The sequence below is a fragment of the Daucus carota genome, chromosome 5 (genome assembly GCF_001625215.2).
Source record: "Daucus carota subsp. sativus chromosome 5, DH1 v3.0, whole genome shotgun sequence".
Taxonomy (NCBI): Eukaryota; Viridiplantae; Streptophyta; class Magnoliopsida; order Apiales; family Apiaceae; genus Daucus; species Daucus carota.
In genome coordinates, this window is record NC_030385.2 from 27,103,117 (window position 1) to 27,120,159 (window position 17,043).

Below are 17,043 nucleotides of genomic sequence, written 5' to 3' on the forward strand. Positions count from 1 at the left end.
AAAATTTGCAATAAATAATGTTGTTCATATCAAGCACACATGTATAGTCTCGTGGAGGATCATTTGGTTCTACTTTAACATCTCATTAATAATTTTAAAATTAGTCAATTTATGCATAAATTTTGATTTTAGTGAATAATACTGATCATAAATAAAACTGACAAATAATTTAACACATATAATCTAAGTAAAAATTTTGATTTTTAAATTTAGTTATACTGTAGAAATACTTTTTGATGATAATAGTTCTACCGTGGAACCAGTTTATATATTATAATTAATTTTCAACCTTTTTTTTGAAAAAAATTGATGCAAATTTATTTTTTGATTCACTAATTATATATTTGATGAATAATGAGAGTGATACATATATTTTGTGTGTATATGTAGGTATTCTCTACTAGACTCTATATATAAGTTGATTCTCCATGGAGTGTGACTCATATGTATAAGTTAAATTCTATGGAAATCACTAGTTCATCGGAGACCATGGAAACGATATATGTTCTATGTAAAAAATGTTACAAAATATATTATCTTATAAAATATGTTGCAAAATGTATTATCTTATCAAACATATACTAGGAAGATCATTATTTCATTATTTAAAACTATGTCAGTATTAATTATAAGCAAAATATGACAAAACCTGTTGTTGTGAACATGTTTTGCAAGTCGCATAACATTTTCTTCTCATTGAATATTCACATTTTTTATGTTTTTCAATGCAAATAGTGATCTTTATATAATATATTTAATAAAAAATATATTTTTCAATATTTTAATCGAAGAACTTGCATAGTTCCACAATCTCTTATTAAACATCGGTCTCCAACAAATTATATAATATATATAGAGTCCTACTCCAATACAAATCAAATTAGCTTACAAACTCAAAACTCAATTTTTAATCACTATTTTGTACATCACGGATCATTATTTTGTATATAACATATCTGTCAAATATAAATGTGTACATACATATATATGCAACGTATATGACCATCATCTTCGCCTGAATTGCAATAATGGACCTCTTACCACCATTACCAGTCGTTTCCATGACTTGTCACCATCGCCTACCATCACCAAAATTGACGGACACTTGCCATCATAACTTACCAAAACTAGCGACAACTTACCACCATCGTACCTCCTCTTACGGCTTGTTACCGTCAAGAACCTTTCTAAGATTGAAATTGATCATCGATAATCAATCATCAATAATTTGGGCAAGTAGATTTTCTCAATTTTAAATGATAAAAATAATTGTTTATATACTGTATAAAACAGTGATTAGTGGAGTATAAATTAGTGATACTCGCAGTTATAAATAGTGGTAGGGAAACTGGTTTTTAGTTTGTATTTAAGAGTTTGTTTGTATTTGATCACTTGACTACACACACACAAAATACGCACCTTAAGGAATTTGAAAATAAGTAAGTTAATTAGTTAGGCCGTAAAGATGATTAAACATAAAATATAAATTCAGAATATGTTACATTATAATTAATAGATGGGTGCAATTTGCAAAATAAAATAGTAGTAATATGATTTTATTTGTTTGATAAGAAGGATAATGAACATATTTGTGATCACATTCATTGATTTTGAGCTCCATCAAGTACTAACACGCATGAAAGATTTTTCACTTCAATCTATTGCTTTGGAAAAGATGAAATGTAGATTTTCAAAGTAAGTCCATAATGTGTAGTCATAGTCAATGACTAAAGTTTCAGCCTATGACACAACTTTATTGCTATACTTTTAATATTATATTCTAATACAAAGAAAAGTTGTTTATGGTATGAGAACTTCCAAGCATATTAATGTTAAGTTGTTGAATTTGAATGATAGAGATGTACTATCATCGAATTTTAGTTCAAACGTCATAACTTCAGCATTTATATTTATATTCTTTCAAAACTTCTACATTTAGTATTTGTATTTTTTTCCAGAATAAATGTTTGAAATTTGAGAAGAAACTTACTTTCGTGGAACTATAATTTTGAAATTATAAATAAAATATATCAACATTTCTCTAAAATTAATCGTTCTTTGAAACAATATAGTATATTAATAAATTTGTAGTATATTCTAACTATTACATTTATTAGAAGTATCTTTCAATATAATTAAGTTATTTCAAATTATGAAATATACATATTATGTTATATGTAATGTATCTTTTGTAACTTGCAAAATTAGATGTTGACATATATTTATTTATACATTGAAGTTGTAAAAAAAAAGAGAATGAAATATATGTTTGAATTATGAATTGTGATATGTAGTCTTGTACTTTTGGGTATATTCTACCTATTCATCCTGTATTTTCATTACATAGAGCTATCGAATCTATATTACTTCACCTCTTTTTTTAATAAATAATGATGAGAGGTAGATGTTGAAAGTTAGCAAGCGTAAGATTTGATTTTTCATGCATGTCACATGTCAAGTCTATGGTGCTGGGCATCTTTCTCCCAACATTTTCTAATGTGACGGCTGTCCTTCTCTGCATTTAAGACATATTTCCGCATTTTGTATTGAAAATAATACTCCCTTCTTTTCAATTTTATAATTTTGTTTGTCAAAATAAAATGTCTTATAATATTTGTCATCTCCTTTCTTTAATACAATTTTATACTCCCTCTATTATAAAACAATTAGTTGTTTTGACTTTTTACACGTAATTTGAGGTGCAAAAAACATATTTCTACATATTATTTTTTTTAATAAAAATATAGATCTTAAACTTTTATTCAGAAATTTTTTTGGAAAAATGATTTATAGAGATACGTTTTTTTACATCTCAAATTACGTGCAAAAAGTCAAAACAATCAGAGGGGGTGCTATTTTCAACATTGATTATCGTTAACTAACGCAACTTTGAAAATGGATGAAAACTTGGTTATACTCATGTAATGTAATTTTATGCACGACAACAATAACAAGACATCACATTTAATATTTCTTAATATGTGTGAAATTTGTAAAGAAGATTATTAAAATGGGGAGAAGGGAGTAATACATCCATTAAATCAACATAGTTAATGCAGATAGAAAAGAAAATTTTGAATGATAGTACTCCCTTCATTTCAAAATAATAGTCGCTTTGACTTTGTGCACGTATTTTGAGGTGCAAAAAAAATATACTTCTACATGTTATTTTTGAAATTTTCATTTTCTGAATAAAAATAGAGATGTTAAACTTTTATTTAGAAAAAGAATATTCCAAAAATAATGTGTAGAAGTATGGTTTTTTTACACCTCAATATAAGCACAAAGTCAAAGCGACTATTATTTAGGAATGGAGTGAGTATTGGAGTTTCTGGGTATGCGCGTAATTTTCAGACTTGTATAAAGAGAATTGGAACGGGTCTTTGTACATAGTTGCAAATGATAAGAGACTCCACTATATAAGCAAATATCTCTAGTAAAGCATCGTTCAGAACTTACATATTATCAATTTATTTCCAACCATAGTTATACTTGCATGCGAATATGGCCCAACCGCAGGAACCAGCAATTGGGATAGATCTAGGAACAACATTTTCATGTGTTGGAGTTTATCAACATGGTCGAGTAGAGATCATTGCAAATGATGTGGGTAACAGAACTACACCCTCATATGTTGCTTTCACTGATGAGGAGCTTCTCTTTGGTGAAGCTGCTCGAAAGCAAGCTCCCATGAATCCTGTCAATACCATCTTTGGTACTCTATACTCATCTATCTTGTATTACTGTTAAGACATAGCATTAAATTTCATATTTTATAGTACATCTCAACACCATGCCTTTACACTATTAGTATTGGCTTAGATATACAAAACATGTTAGACCTGGAGAAGTAAGATTTTTGTAAGATTTTCACACATGACTCTAAGATTTATTGAATAGTTGTTAAACTAGAACTATCTCATGATATTGATAAAGATAAATTGATATGTGTACACATTAACTGGTAGATATGACATATTGATTTATATTTTATGACATAATTTCCTAAGGAACTGAAGTTGTTTAAGTATGCTAGTGATATTGAAACTAAGAAAGTTACTTTTATATGCTTCAATGTTTGTGTAATGTGTATGCAGATGCTAAAAGGTTGATCGGAAGGAGATTCACTGATTCATCAGTACAAAAGGATATGAAGCACTGGCCTTTTGAAGTAGTGGGTGATTCTGCTAACAAACCTAAAATAGTTGTGAATGAAAAAGGTAAGGAAAAACAAATCTCACCTGAGGAGCTGTCGTCGATGGTTCTCACTAAGATGAAGGAAATTGCTGAAACCTACTTAGGAAAGACTGTTAAGAACGCTGTTGTCACAGTCCCTGCACACTTTAATGACTCACAGCGGCGGGCTACAAAAGATGCTGCAACAATAGCAGGCCTGAATGTTCTGCGTATTCTTGTGGAGCCAACCGCTGCTGCAGTTGCTTATGGTCTTGACAAGAAGCTTACAAGTGGTTCAGCAGGGGAGAGAATTGTCCTTGTTTTTGATCTTGGTGGTGGTACTTTTGACGTTTCTCTGCTCAAAATTAAAAAGAAGAATTTTGAAGTGCTGGCTACTGATGGCAACAGTCACCTTGGAGGCGAGGACTTTGACAATCGTTTAGTTGACTATTTTCTTAAGGATTTTAAAAGAAAGCACGAAAAAGACATCAGTAACAATGCTAAATCTTTAAGAAGATTGAGAAATGCTTGTGAAGAGGCGAAAAGATTTCTCTCAACTGTTCAGGTGACAGCTATCGAAATAGACTCTCTCTATGAGGGAATAGATTACCGCGAAAGAATTACTCGTGCCAAATTTGAGGAGTTGAACAAGGATCTGTTTAACAGTTGTTTAAAGACTGTGAAGAATTGCCTGAAAGCTGCAGGGATGGGCAAGGATAGGGTCCATGATATTGTTCTTGTGGGTGGATCTACTAGAATTCCCAAAGTGCAGCAGCTATCAAAGAATTTTTTCAATGGGAAGGAGCTTTGCCAGGGTATTAATCCTGATGAGGCTGTTGCTTATGGTGCAGCTGTGCAAGCTGCTGTACTGAATGGTGAGAAAAAATTTAATATTAGAAGTATGGAACTGCTTGATGTAACTCCTCTTTCACTTGGGATTGATGTAAAGGGTGGAGTAATGAGTACTGTCATTCCAAGGAACACAAAAATTCCAGCCACCAAGGAAATGGAGTACGTTACATCCGGAGATCAACAAGAATCTATCTGTTTTTTAGTTTACGAGGGTGAGAGATCAAATTCAAAAGATAACAACTTACTGGGTGAGATAACACTTGATGGCCTCCCTCGTGCACCGAGGGGAGAAGTTGAAGTTTTAGTAACATTTACCGTTGATCCAGATGGGGTTCTAGATGTTACTGCAGAGTGTAAGATTGCTGGAGTGAAGGCGAATACAACAATAACCAGCCAGGGAAGGCTTACGAAGGAAGAGATTGAGAGAATGATCAAGGATGCCAAGAAGTATAGAACTGCAGATGAGGCATTTAAAAGGAAAGCTATGGCAATGAATGCGTTGGAAGAATATGCATATGATAAGAGGAGTGCCATCAAAGCTGATGGTAGCCTTGGTCGAGTTGCTCAGAGAAAAGTAGAGAAAGCTATCAAGGAGGCTATTCACTGGGTTAATGCAAACAAGAGTGCTACAGTTGCAGAGTATGATTCCAAGAAGAGGGAATTGGAAAGTATTTGTGATTCCATCATTGCTAGCGATAACTACAGGCGAAAAAAGATTAAGGTTGAGGTAGTTGACTAATTTATATCTGTCATCAAAAGCTTTAAAATGTTTATCGTTTAAGGGTATTGAACATTTTAGATTACTACGTAGTAGACTCTGCTTTTGGTTCGATGGTTGGGAATACTGTCAATCGGCAATTCTGGTTTATGGTAATGTAACAGCTTTTATGTGGTGGACGTCTTTCTTGACTGGAACTCCTAACAAAATTAAGAAGGCTTCGAAGCATAATGCAAATACTAGTATTATTTTTCATGTCAGTTATTTTGTTTTTAGTAGTTTTTCTTCTTGATCTAATTCGATTGTTCTATAATTAAGGAGTGCTCATTGTTTTTTGATCAGTGGTTTGCTCTGGAGTCTGGATAAAAGATATTTATGTATGAATTATATTCACCTTGTACAATCTTTTCCCAGGGTCTGAAATCTGATAAGTCCACTGAATAATGTAGCATGCAATTTCCTTGAAATTCAGGTTGAGTTTGACATTAGTTCGATTCTAACAACTTGTCGAACTCAGGTTTGAAGCATAATTTAAGAAAACTTGGTTAAAGAGGCAATCGACTAGCTTGTTAAAGGAGGTATGTATATTTGAAAATATACTGGTTTGCTATATAATTTAACAAACTGTTGCACTTCAACTAAGATGAGCTGTTGTTCATCTCAGTGCATTCTTATATGTAGATAATGTAGATTATATAGTAATTAAGGTACACTCCCTTAGACTCTAGTTTTTACTATTTCATTATTGAACTTGTTAAGAAAGTTAGTGTTGCTATTTGAGTTAATCTTTGTGGACTTGTTAATATGAAAATTTATATCTGCGAATTGTTCAACTGTTTATACACGAAGATGCTTTATAGGATTAACTGCAATATATCTTGTGTTTGATTCTGAGTATCATGAATTGGTGGACGAGATTGTTTTTGATTCTAATTATGTGACATTGTTTTTCTCTTTGATGTTTTTAAGACGAGATGGCGATGATCTGTGCAATGCTGAGTACTTGTCATTCTGAGTACTTGTCATTGCAGCTCTAGAATGTGTGTCTAGATGAGACCAGTGTTATCTGAGTCTGAGTTACTGTCAAATTGCCCCGAGCCCCAGATGGTTTTGATGCTCAAGGGGCATAACGATCTTCATTACTTGCCCTGTAGGCTTTTATTTACAGTCTTATAAGTTATAGAAGATTAACAAGGTTTGCTCTTAAAATTTGACAATGCGAGGACGCGTCCTCTAGCTGCAACTAGGTGTTAGAGCAACGCTTTCTCAAACTTTCTTGGTCGATTTGCTATGGCAATAAATATACCAGGATAACCCGGGGACCTGTATGTTAGATTTTTGCAATATTTTGCACGGAAAATGTGTTAGCAGTACATAGATGATTTGTAAAATAAATAAAACTTGATATAATAAAATTTAAATCCCCCCAATTTAATTAGAATTTTTAAGGGTTCTTGTTTCAGATGAGCACATAACCGAAACAAATCTCAGTTAAGCTTACTATGATGGACTTGTTGCTGCATGCATGACATCTTGAATAAACATGGTGATATTTGTATGAGATGATCCTCCTTCCTCAACAGCCTTCTGGACCAACTCCCCAAGCCCCCTCGCTCTTTCTCTTCGTTCTGCTGCCTCTTCTCCATCTATTAGCTCATTGATAGCATCCTTCACAGCATCCTTCACTCGCTCACTCTTCACCAACTTCTCCGACATCAATTGAATCCTCACACCAACCCTAAGCACATCAACCACAAACTTTTCATTAAAAATCTGTTCACCGAACAGAGGCAATGTGATCATTGGCACGCCTGCACACACGCCTTCCAGTGTCGAGTTCCACCCACAGTGTGTGAAAAATCCTCCAACAGAAGGATGGCATAGTATCAGAACTTGTGGAGCCCATCCTCGGATAACTAGGCCTCTTCCTTTCACTCTCTCTTCAAATTTATTCTCCTCTAGCCATGCTTCTGTCTCAGCTGAGTGATCATTCTCTCTGATTATCCAAATAAAAGGCCTATTTGAAGCTTCTAGTCCTAAACCGATTTGTATCAGCTGAGGCGCTGGGATATGACTTAGGCTCCCAAAACAAGCATAAATAACCGAACAAGGCTTCATCGAATCAAGCCATTTTAAGCACTGGTTTTCATCGATACAGGACTTGTTACCTCTGTCATACTTGTCCGAATTCTCCTTGTTACATAAAATAGTTGGCCCAATTCCCCAAACTCTGCCTCTCAATTTCTTGTATTCTTCAAAATAAACAGGCTCCATTTCCTCACAACTATTCACCAAAACCCCTCTGGCCAGATGCTCCGTGTCTTTCATCATGTTCATTATATGTTTCTTGTCATCTGATTTTTCTCGGAGCCATTCGGGCAGCTGAGACCTCTTAAACTCAATTTTCTTCGGCATATCAGGCACCACAAATGACTCTGTGTCCGAATTAACACTCTCATGCACCTTGTTACCAGAAATCTTGAAAGTACACACCATTGTGAAGGCAGAAATAGTGTGAAACACGTACCTAGGAATCTTGAATTTCTTAGCAACTTCATTAGTCCATACCAGAGCATTCGTCGAAACGATGCAGCTCGGCCTTGGAACCAGTTGTTGCATTAATTTTTCCAGCGGTTCTTTCAACATCTCATTTGCTTTCAAAAAGTCATGTCCCAGGTCTAGCGACGCGAGTGAATCCATATTTTCACAGCACTCCGGCAACCCGGCTTGGCGGTTTGGAAACTCAAGAGAGGCTAGCTGGATTTTGAGGTTCAAATTCTTGGCTCGATCAATGATTGGTTTGTAGCGGATAGCATTGAGTGGAGTGGTGATTATGGTCACGTTTTGTCCGCGGAGAGCAAGTAGTTTTGCAAAATCTGTTAAGGGGATTATATGGCTTTGAGACATCAGAGGAATCAAAAGGAAGTGAAGCTGATGCTGCTCCTGAATGCTGGAATTAGCCATTTCTGTTGAGGAAAAAGTTTTCTCCAGAAGTAGATAAGATTATGATGTATTTTCGACAAGTTCACCACTATTATTTATACAAGTTTCTGCATTCAATTGAGAATTTTAAGAATTTTGTATCATTAATGAAATCGGGATATATTCGATTGAGATTTTTTTTATATCTTGGGATATTCAGTTATAATTTTAAATTATGCTAAAAAATCTGATAATATTCAAGTGAGATTATTAATTTATAAAATCATCGATATTCAAAACATGATGGATTTTCTTAAATTTTATAAGATAATATGATATATTTTGCGAGATTGTTCCGTGTATTTATGTTTCTAAAAATATCAACATAATACACGCACAATCCACGAGATTTTAAAAGATTGTGACTGAATCCCACGAGCTCTACGTTAATTTCGTGATATCTTCCCTCTGATAAAGTTGCATAAAATCAAAATCACATGTGATATATCAAAATCTGTGGATTTCCTTTAATACATTAAAAAACAGGATTGAATATCCTGACATCTTTAAAATATATTCCCAAAGTGAAGAATGAATCATTTTTCCACCGGTGTTTTTGTGCAGGTGAAAAGAACTATAGCAATACTTGTCTGTTACTGTTAGTCTTCAGACGGACCAATCAAGATGACTACTTTTTGTGCCTGACAAATCAAGTCCACTTCAGTGTTATTACTGTCTGATTAAAAAACAAATTGGCATTGAATAATAAAATTTACTTTTAGAAGTAGGCAGCAATTATATATCAGAAAAAGGCTACAAGAATGCAGTGACATGCATCCTGTTGTGGATGTATTTGAGCCCAAGCTGCAAGTGGCATCTCATTAGTGTCTGCAACTTCAGACAGACATTGAAGCTGCATTTCAGCAGCTCACATGCTGCATGACAATTGACAGCTCATGTTCTGTTCATGAAGAGCTTAGCAGAATAGCAGCTGCATATTGTAGCAAGCTGTTATTTGAAGAGCTTAGCTCAAATCAATTTTCTTGTTTTGCAGCAATTTCAGCAAGAACAAGATGATGCTATTTAAAACTGATGCTAGGTCGGAAAATTATTCAGCTTGTTGTCAGAAGAATATTTGAAGACGGATTAATTTTCATTGACAAACTTTTATCGATCTTTAATTATGTTATTTGGACCCCTACATCTACTTGTATGATCAGAAAAAAGAAGGTTTTCAGATTTTGATTCAAAAGGGAGAGGATTATTGCACAAAATTAAAAGTTCAATGTGATAGATAAGAAAAACAGAATTTTGCAGCATAGTTTTTGACTGCTCAAATTAACCAAACACGACACTGTGCATCCCGCTCATGGTCAGAGAGGGTTAGATGTACGCAAACTTCAATTCTTTTTTCTAATAAGTAAAATGGTTGTTTTCACAACGACCTCCGGCTTCAAAAGTACAAGCCTTTTGGTTGATTATTCAATTTCTTGTATTATTGATAGTGTCATACTGTCATGTTAAAACAAGAAGAACCCCATGCTCAACTGCAGTTTTAGCCAGTTTTCCTTGGCCTTTTGGCTCTCTTTCTACTTACTTCACTTCATCAGCTAATCTATTGAACTTGTGATATATTACTTGGCCAACACTTCAGAAATCTCTTCTTCTTTAAAAACAACAGGAATCGACAAACCAAATCAGCTCCAATCGTTATGGCCCTTTTGGTGGAAGGAACGATCACCTGAAAAATTAAGAACAAAATTAATTGCGAATGAGCAAAAACAAATAATTAAATTAAGGTTTGTGAGGTAGATAAGTGGGATATAAGAATCAACCCATCTCAAATTGAAGGGCACGAATTCCTACCAGGTCCCAAAACAATACGTTAAGAATAGCTTTATGCAAGTTAACTGCCCCGCCAAGAATTATAAGCATTTTGAGAATAAGGCCACTTATAAAGTTCTTCAGTTTTATATTCTAAGCACCAAATTTTTCTGAGAAGGTCAGTCTGATTCCTCTGATCCTGGTTTAGGCTCTATAATCTGAAGTTGCTAATTTCGCATATGCTTCACAAGAAAGCAAAAATTACATTGCATATTGAAACAGGGTCATTGCACCAAATTTTTGTAACCGCATCATCTTTGCATGTTATTGGACATATATAAACCGGCTTTAATTCCTAAAATTCACTCGCCACTGCATTGTCTGCTACATTTCAGATTAAAAACGTTCATGAGAAGTATATGTTGATTCTTCATACGCTATAATATATCCATATACCATTAGGATTAAACCTAAAAAATTAGAGCAAACAGGGAAAACTACTGGACTCCGAAACTATTCACCCCGGATCCAGATCCACGTCCCCGTCCCAAATCCAGAACATAAGGGTCATCACCCAAATATTCCCAAGAATCCAGTGAAAATGACACTTTATCAACTCCATATAATCTAACAGGATGATATCACATGCATAACTAATCTTATTTTTCATTGATCCGTGAGCAAAATCGAACCGGAACCGAGAAACTGAACTGAACCGTATAATTTCGGTTCGGTTCGGTTTCATTTTTATCAAAATTTCGGTTAGTTCAGTTTGAACCGAAAATAATTTCGGTTTAGTTCGGTTTTTTATATGATATTTCGGTTTAAACCGAAATAACCGAACTTTTTATTATATAAAATAAATATATTATAGATAACCCATTAGCCCTCTCGTCTCTGGTCTCTGTCTCTAATCAATAATCAACACCAACGGGCAACAAATTAGTGCATTAGCATGATTAACATCAACTTCAACAGCAGTACTCGCGGCACAACCCTCATTTTTAGTTTGAAATTCTCCTGAGGTGGATTTGTGCCCTCATGGGCATATCCAGGTATGATGGTAAGTATTAATGCTTGAACTGTACAGTGTTTTTAAAATCTCGGTTTTTCTGAACCGAAACCCAACCCGCTCGGTTCGGTTCGGTTTAGAGTGAAAATTCGGTTCAGTTCGATTTCCAAAAAACTCAATTCGGTTTTCGATTATAAAAAACTCAAAAACATATGAAGTTGCAACTTGAAAGACTTGCAAAATCCTATACAATTTCAATAGAACATTTTCTTGTACATGATCAGTGACCATATAGTTAGAACTTGATAATCATATACTCTGTTCGAGGAAGCTTAATGATGAACATTGAAAGAAATTTTGAGGCAATTTGACTAAAATGGTCGATATTCACAAACTACTTAATTTGAGGCAATTTTAGCAGATAGGCTAGACATACTGTAAACCTTAACATGACAAAATTTTCACAATTTAACAGCACCTATCACCTATATCAGCAAAGTAATTACGAACAGGTCTTCATAGGAACCTCAGATACAAAGTTTGTGAAACAGATTCTTATTCCTTCCACACTATATCTCTAGTAATAATCATTCTCATCAGGTTTAATCATGGCTTATAAGTTCATTTTTTGCCATGACAAACTGGAGCAAACTTTTCATATTAAAGTAAGAAGATCCTCCTTCTTCTATAGCCATCTTTGCCATCTCCCCAAGCTCTCTAGCTTTCTTTCGTCTTTCCTGTCCCCCTACTTTATCCATCACAATCTCTATGGCATTCTTCACATCTTCTCTCTTCATTACCAATCCGAACTTATCTTCCATTCCCCAAGTCACCGCAGCTTCTACTCCGACACTCACCCCTGTTCCCAGTACTTGCACCACCAGCTTCTCATTGATGAACTGCTCAGCAAACAGCGGACACGCTATAATTGGCTTGCCCGCGGACACTCCCTCAAGAGTTGAATTCCATCCGCAATGTGTCAAGAACCCTCCAATCGAAGAATGTGACAGAATTAGTAATTGAGGCGCCCAGCCTCTCAGCAAAAAGCCTCTGCGTTTTGTTCTCTCTTCAAAATTCTCTTCTTCAATCCATTTTTCAAGCTCTCGTGATTTCTGCCCTCCTCTTATTACCCATATAAAAGGCCTGTTTGAGGCTTCCAAGCCTAATCCGAGCTCCTTAAGTTGAGAAGCTGTCAGGCTACTGATACTACCTAAACACGCGTAAATCACTGACTCTGGTTCTTGCAAATCAAGCCACTTCAAACAATCGATTTCACTCTCTGGAGAATCCGAAAAATTGCCTCTTTCAGCCTTGTCCGAATTCAACTTATTGCAAGATGAAAGAGGGCCAATGCACCAAACTTCACCACCTTTGATCCTCTTAAACTCACTCACATACTCAGACTCCAATTCTTCAAAAGTATTGACTATAATCCCATCCGCAATTGACTCTGCCTCAGTCATCTTCTTTCTCACATCATTCAAATCACCCGAACCTCCCGGATTCAAGGCCTCAGGCAACTGAGCCTTGGCCAACTTAATCTGATGAGGCAAACCAGGCACCAAAACAGACTCAAACCGGGAAGACACAGAGCTAAACTCCTCAGACATCTTCAAATGGTGAGTGCATGAGAAGGAAAAACACCCCATCCCATCAAAAAACAGCCTCGGAATCTTCATTTTTCGCGCAGTCTCAACCGTCCATGCAAGATTCTTCCCAGAAACTATACAACTAGGACGTGGACTCAGCTGATCAAAAAGCTCTTCAAATGGCCTCTGCAGCATCTGGGATGCTACAAAAAAGTTCTTGATCATGTCACGTGAGATGGAGTCCATGTTCTCGCAGCCCTCCGGTAAGCCAGCCTCAGCTGCTGGAAAATCAAGATCCAGCAGCCTGATTTCCAGCCCGGACTCAACAGCACGATCCACAATAGATCTAAAACGTTTGGAATTCAGGGGAGTGCTGATTATGGTCACCACAGTGCCGTGTTGTGCAAACAATCTAGCCATGTCTACAATAGGCATGAGGTGGCCAGGAGACATGAGGGGAATGAACACAAAGTGAAGCTGTTTGTGGCTTGGAGTTTGCATTGTTGGTTGTGTTGTTTTTTGGTACAAGATGTTTTGAAGAAAAAGATGAGACAGGGGACCTTGTTATATGAGATTTATTTGTTTATAGAAGTGTCATTGACGCATGAGGCATGACTATATACTCTACACACATTAAATAGTAGTGGCAGGGACAGTAATGAGTATTATTATAGTTCCACTCGGAGAAATATATTCCTACCCAACTTTCTGACGGAAGCATTCATACTTGTCATCTCTTTTTTTACAGGGGACGAATAAATATTTGTTGACATTCGGGGAAAATGAGGGTTTTCATACCCGCATTATAGGATTATTTGGATTTTGTTTTGTTTCAATGTGATCATATCAAATTGTTAGTTTAAAAGCAAAAATTATTACACAGTTTTCTGATTTCAAGAATGACATTTTCTGATTATTTATGAATTATTTTGAATTTTGTTTTGTTTCAATATTATCACACGGGTTTCTTAAATATAACAAAGCCGCGCTAGCGGGCGCAGAGCACGAAATTCTGAGGAAAAATCCGTGGTTTTGGAAACTTAGAAATCTTTTTTGTGAGATTTTAAGAAAATTCATGCCACCTTCCAATAGTATTCCCTTCGTCCGTTTTTAATTGTCACATTTCTATTTTTGTTGGTCAAATTGATCAATCTTTGACCAAAGATTGGAAGACACTCTTTCATTATTTTAAAAAACTGAAAATTGCATCTTAAAGTAGATTAAAAGTTATTTTCAATAATATAATTTTTTATTTAATCAGCTGATAAAATATTAATAAATTTCAGTCAAACTTTGGTCAATTAACTTTGATCAATCTGACCGGCAAACCAAATGTGATACTCCCTCCGTCCCAAAATAATTGTCACATTTGGTTTTGTGCCGGTCAAATTGACTAAAGTTAGACTGAAATTTATTAATATTTTATCAATTGAAAAAATAAAATAAATATGTCACACGGAAATAACTTTTAATCTACTTTAAGATGTAATTTTCAGTTTTTTAAAATAATGAGTGATTGACTTATAATATTTAGTCAAAATTTAGTCAATTTAACCAACAAAATAGAAATGTGATAATTATTTTGGAACGGAGGGAGTAACTAAAAAGGGACTGATGGAGTATTATTCGACATCAAGAATTGCGAACGGACCACTCAATATATTCGAGCCTGAATATGATACTGTAAACTATTCAGTCCTCATTTGTTGACCATGATTAGCTTAGCTGACACCGACAGGTTTTTGCTAATTTTCAAATTTATTGAATTCTTGTCTTGTCATTTATATGAGAGACAAGCTATTTATATGACGGGAAAATAGATTTTTTTGCCACTCAACTTATTATTTGTTTAGAAACCTACCATTGAACTATAAATTTTTTCTTTTTTGTCACTAATGTTAGGTTCAGACTTGTTTTTTGTCACTAACGTTAGGTTCGGATTTGATTATTAACACTATGTTATTTTTTTAGCATTATTAAAATATAGTGTTAGTCTGTAATATAATGGCGATTTGATATGTGTCTATATCTTTATATGTAGTGTCCTAGGTAGTTTACCTTAGAGGACGAGAGTTGGACACGCATTTTGAGACTCCGAAAAATTTCAAAAATTATTTTATTTTATTTTTTCAGAATAAAATTTAGTGTTGGTTTTTTTTCCCATAAAGAAACATTGGATTTTTTTTTGTCACTAACGTTATGTTTTGATTTGATTATTAACAATATGTTATTTTTTTAACATTATAAAAACATAGCGGTAGTCTTCAATATAATGGTGATATGATATATGTCTAAAACATTATATACGATCATCTATATGTCCCCTAGCTAGTTTACCTTGAAGTACGAGAGTTTAACTGGCATTTTAAGAACCTAAAAAATTTAGTTTTATAAATTAAGACTCCACAAAATATATTATAGTTCTTTACCACTACTTGTCACGTATTTTAAGGTTCTCACTTCTTAAAAATATAGTTCCATAAGTTAATTTTGAGATTTCCTTTCTGAGTAAAAAAATCCGTACTCTCGTCCTTCAAGATAAACTACCTAGGACACATATGGAGTACTACATATAAAGATATAGACACAAATCACCATTAGATTTCCGAAAAAAATCGTTTAGATGGTCGGAAAAATAGAATAACATAGTGTTAATAATCAAATCCGAACCTAGCGATAGTGACAAAAAAAAAATCGAACCCAACATTAGTGGCAAAAAAGAAAAAATTTATAGTTCAGGGGTAATAATCAAATCCGAACCTAGCGTTAGTGACAAAAAAAAATCCGAACCTAACATTAGTGGCAAAAAAGAAAAAAATTATAGTTCAGTGGTAGGTTTCTAAACAAATAATAAGTTGGGTGGCAAAAAAATCTATTTTCCCATTTATGACTGAAAAGTAAAAACTCGATAATCACGTGACAAAAGATTTTTTTAACTAAAGATGGATGAAAAATTAGACTTAGATCTGGTTTATATTTACTTAAGAGCAAGTCCAAGAGTGTCCTAGTTCAAGCCCTAAATATAATATAAAATATCATGTCCTAGTAATTTAGGACATATTCTATTAGATTGAACTCCAACAATGTGCCTTATTATCACAAGATGTTTAATATTTTATTATTAAAGATTTTTTTTCATCATTAAAGCATAATATAAAAGTAGAGAGAGAAAGTGTGTGTTGATAATAATTTATAATAAAATATGGGATATGGCAAGGAGAGATGTGCCCCAAAAATAGGGTTTGGGGAGCATGTCCTAGTGATATAAGGCATCACTAGGACATTGTTGGATCAATTTTTTCCATCAAATGCCCTAAATAATAATTTAGGACATGATATAAGGCATCTCTTGAACTTGCTCTAAGTTATAGCATCTCTAAATCTATACAGTTTGTAGTTAAAAATTTATATGATGTGTCAAAATAAAATTTATAAAGAATAGTACTGTATAATTTTCATTCATATAGTGCTATATACCTTTTGCTTTTGGAGTAGCAAAAGGTATGGAAGTGAAAGCGCCAGCTATCTGTGGGAAGTGGGAGTGATGATACATCGATACTGTTGGGATAACGTCGTCAATTGATCTCTTATCTTCAGATCGTTGTTTGACTTATATATTCATTCATGCACCTCTCTTTTCTCAGCCGTAATTACTCGCTCCACAGTGCTGGGCCACCTTTCATTCCTCAGGTATGGCCAAATATAGTAGTACCATCTGAGAAGGGGTCACCAGAATTCATTATTTTATTTTTATTCTTTTTTAGTTGTCATATTTAATTTTGTGATGATCAATTTGATTGAAATTTATTAATATTTTATTAATTGATAAAATAAAAAAAATGTGTCATCGGAAATAATTTTTAATCTACTTTAAAATGTAATTTTTAGTTTTTTAAAATAATGAAAAAGTAATTTATAATCTTTGATAAAAAAATTAGTCAGTTTGACCG

The 17,043-nt window shown here is 34.1% G+C and overlaps 2 protein-coding genes across 2 annotated transcripts; one reads left to right on the forward strand and one right to left on the reverse strand.

Moving 5' to 3' along the window:
• The first annotated feature begins 3,504 nt into the window (after window positions 1-3,504).
• LOC108222404 (heat shock cognate 70 kDa protein) lies at window positions 3,505-6,001 on the forward strand. Its single transcript, XM_017396320.2, has 2 exons — window positions 3,505-3,715; window positions 4,098-6,001. Exons 1-2 carry the CDS (start codon window positions 3,505-3,507, stop codon window positions 5,765-5,767), a joined length of 1,881 nt encoding a protein of 626 aa, XP_017251809.1. The 3' UTR covers window positions 5,768-6,001.
• A 1,152-nt stretch (window positions 6,002-7,153) lies between these two features.
• LOC108220589 (uncharacterized) lies at window positions 7,154-13,702 on the reverse strand. Its single transcript, XM_017394391.2, has 3 exons — window positions 12,113-13,702; window positions 10,362-10,409; window positions 7,154-8,743 (listed from the first exon to the last, which is right to left on the reverse strand). The coding sequence occupies exons 1-3, from the start codon at window positions 13,592-13,594 to the stop codon at window positions 7,247-7,249; spliced, it is 3,027 nt and encodes a 1,008-aa protein (XP_017249880.2). The 5' UTR covers window positions 13,595-13,702; the 3' UTR covers window positions 7,154-7,246.
• Window positions 13,703-17,043: the final 3,341 nt, after the last annotated feature.

What these genes read in the sequence shown, in the direction of transcription:
- LOC108222404 (XM_017396320.2), top strand. Translation starts at nt 3,505, where the DNA reads ATGGCCCAACCGCAGGAACCAGCAATTGGGATAGATCTAGGAACAACA. An exon ending in TCCTGTCAATACCATCTTTG is followed by an intron (nt 3,716 to 4,097) that starts GTACTCTATACT and finishes ATGTGTATGCAG; the next exon opens with ATGCTAAAAGGTTGATCGGA.
- LOC108220589 (XM_017394391.2), bottom strand. Translation starts at nt 13,594, where the DNA reads ATGCAAACTCCAAGCCACAAACAGCTTCACTTTGTGTTCATTCCCCTC. An exon ending in AAAATGAACTTATAAGCCAT is followed by an intron (nt 10,410 to 12,112) that starts GATTAAACCTGA and finishes TTAATTTTTCAG; the next exon opens with GTGATCGTTCCTTCCACCAA. An exon ending in TAACGATTGGAGCTGATTTG is followed by an intron (nt 8,744 to 10,361) that starts GTTTGTCGATTC and finishes TCATAATCTTAT; the next exon opens with CTACTTCTGGAGAAAACTTT.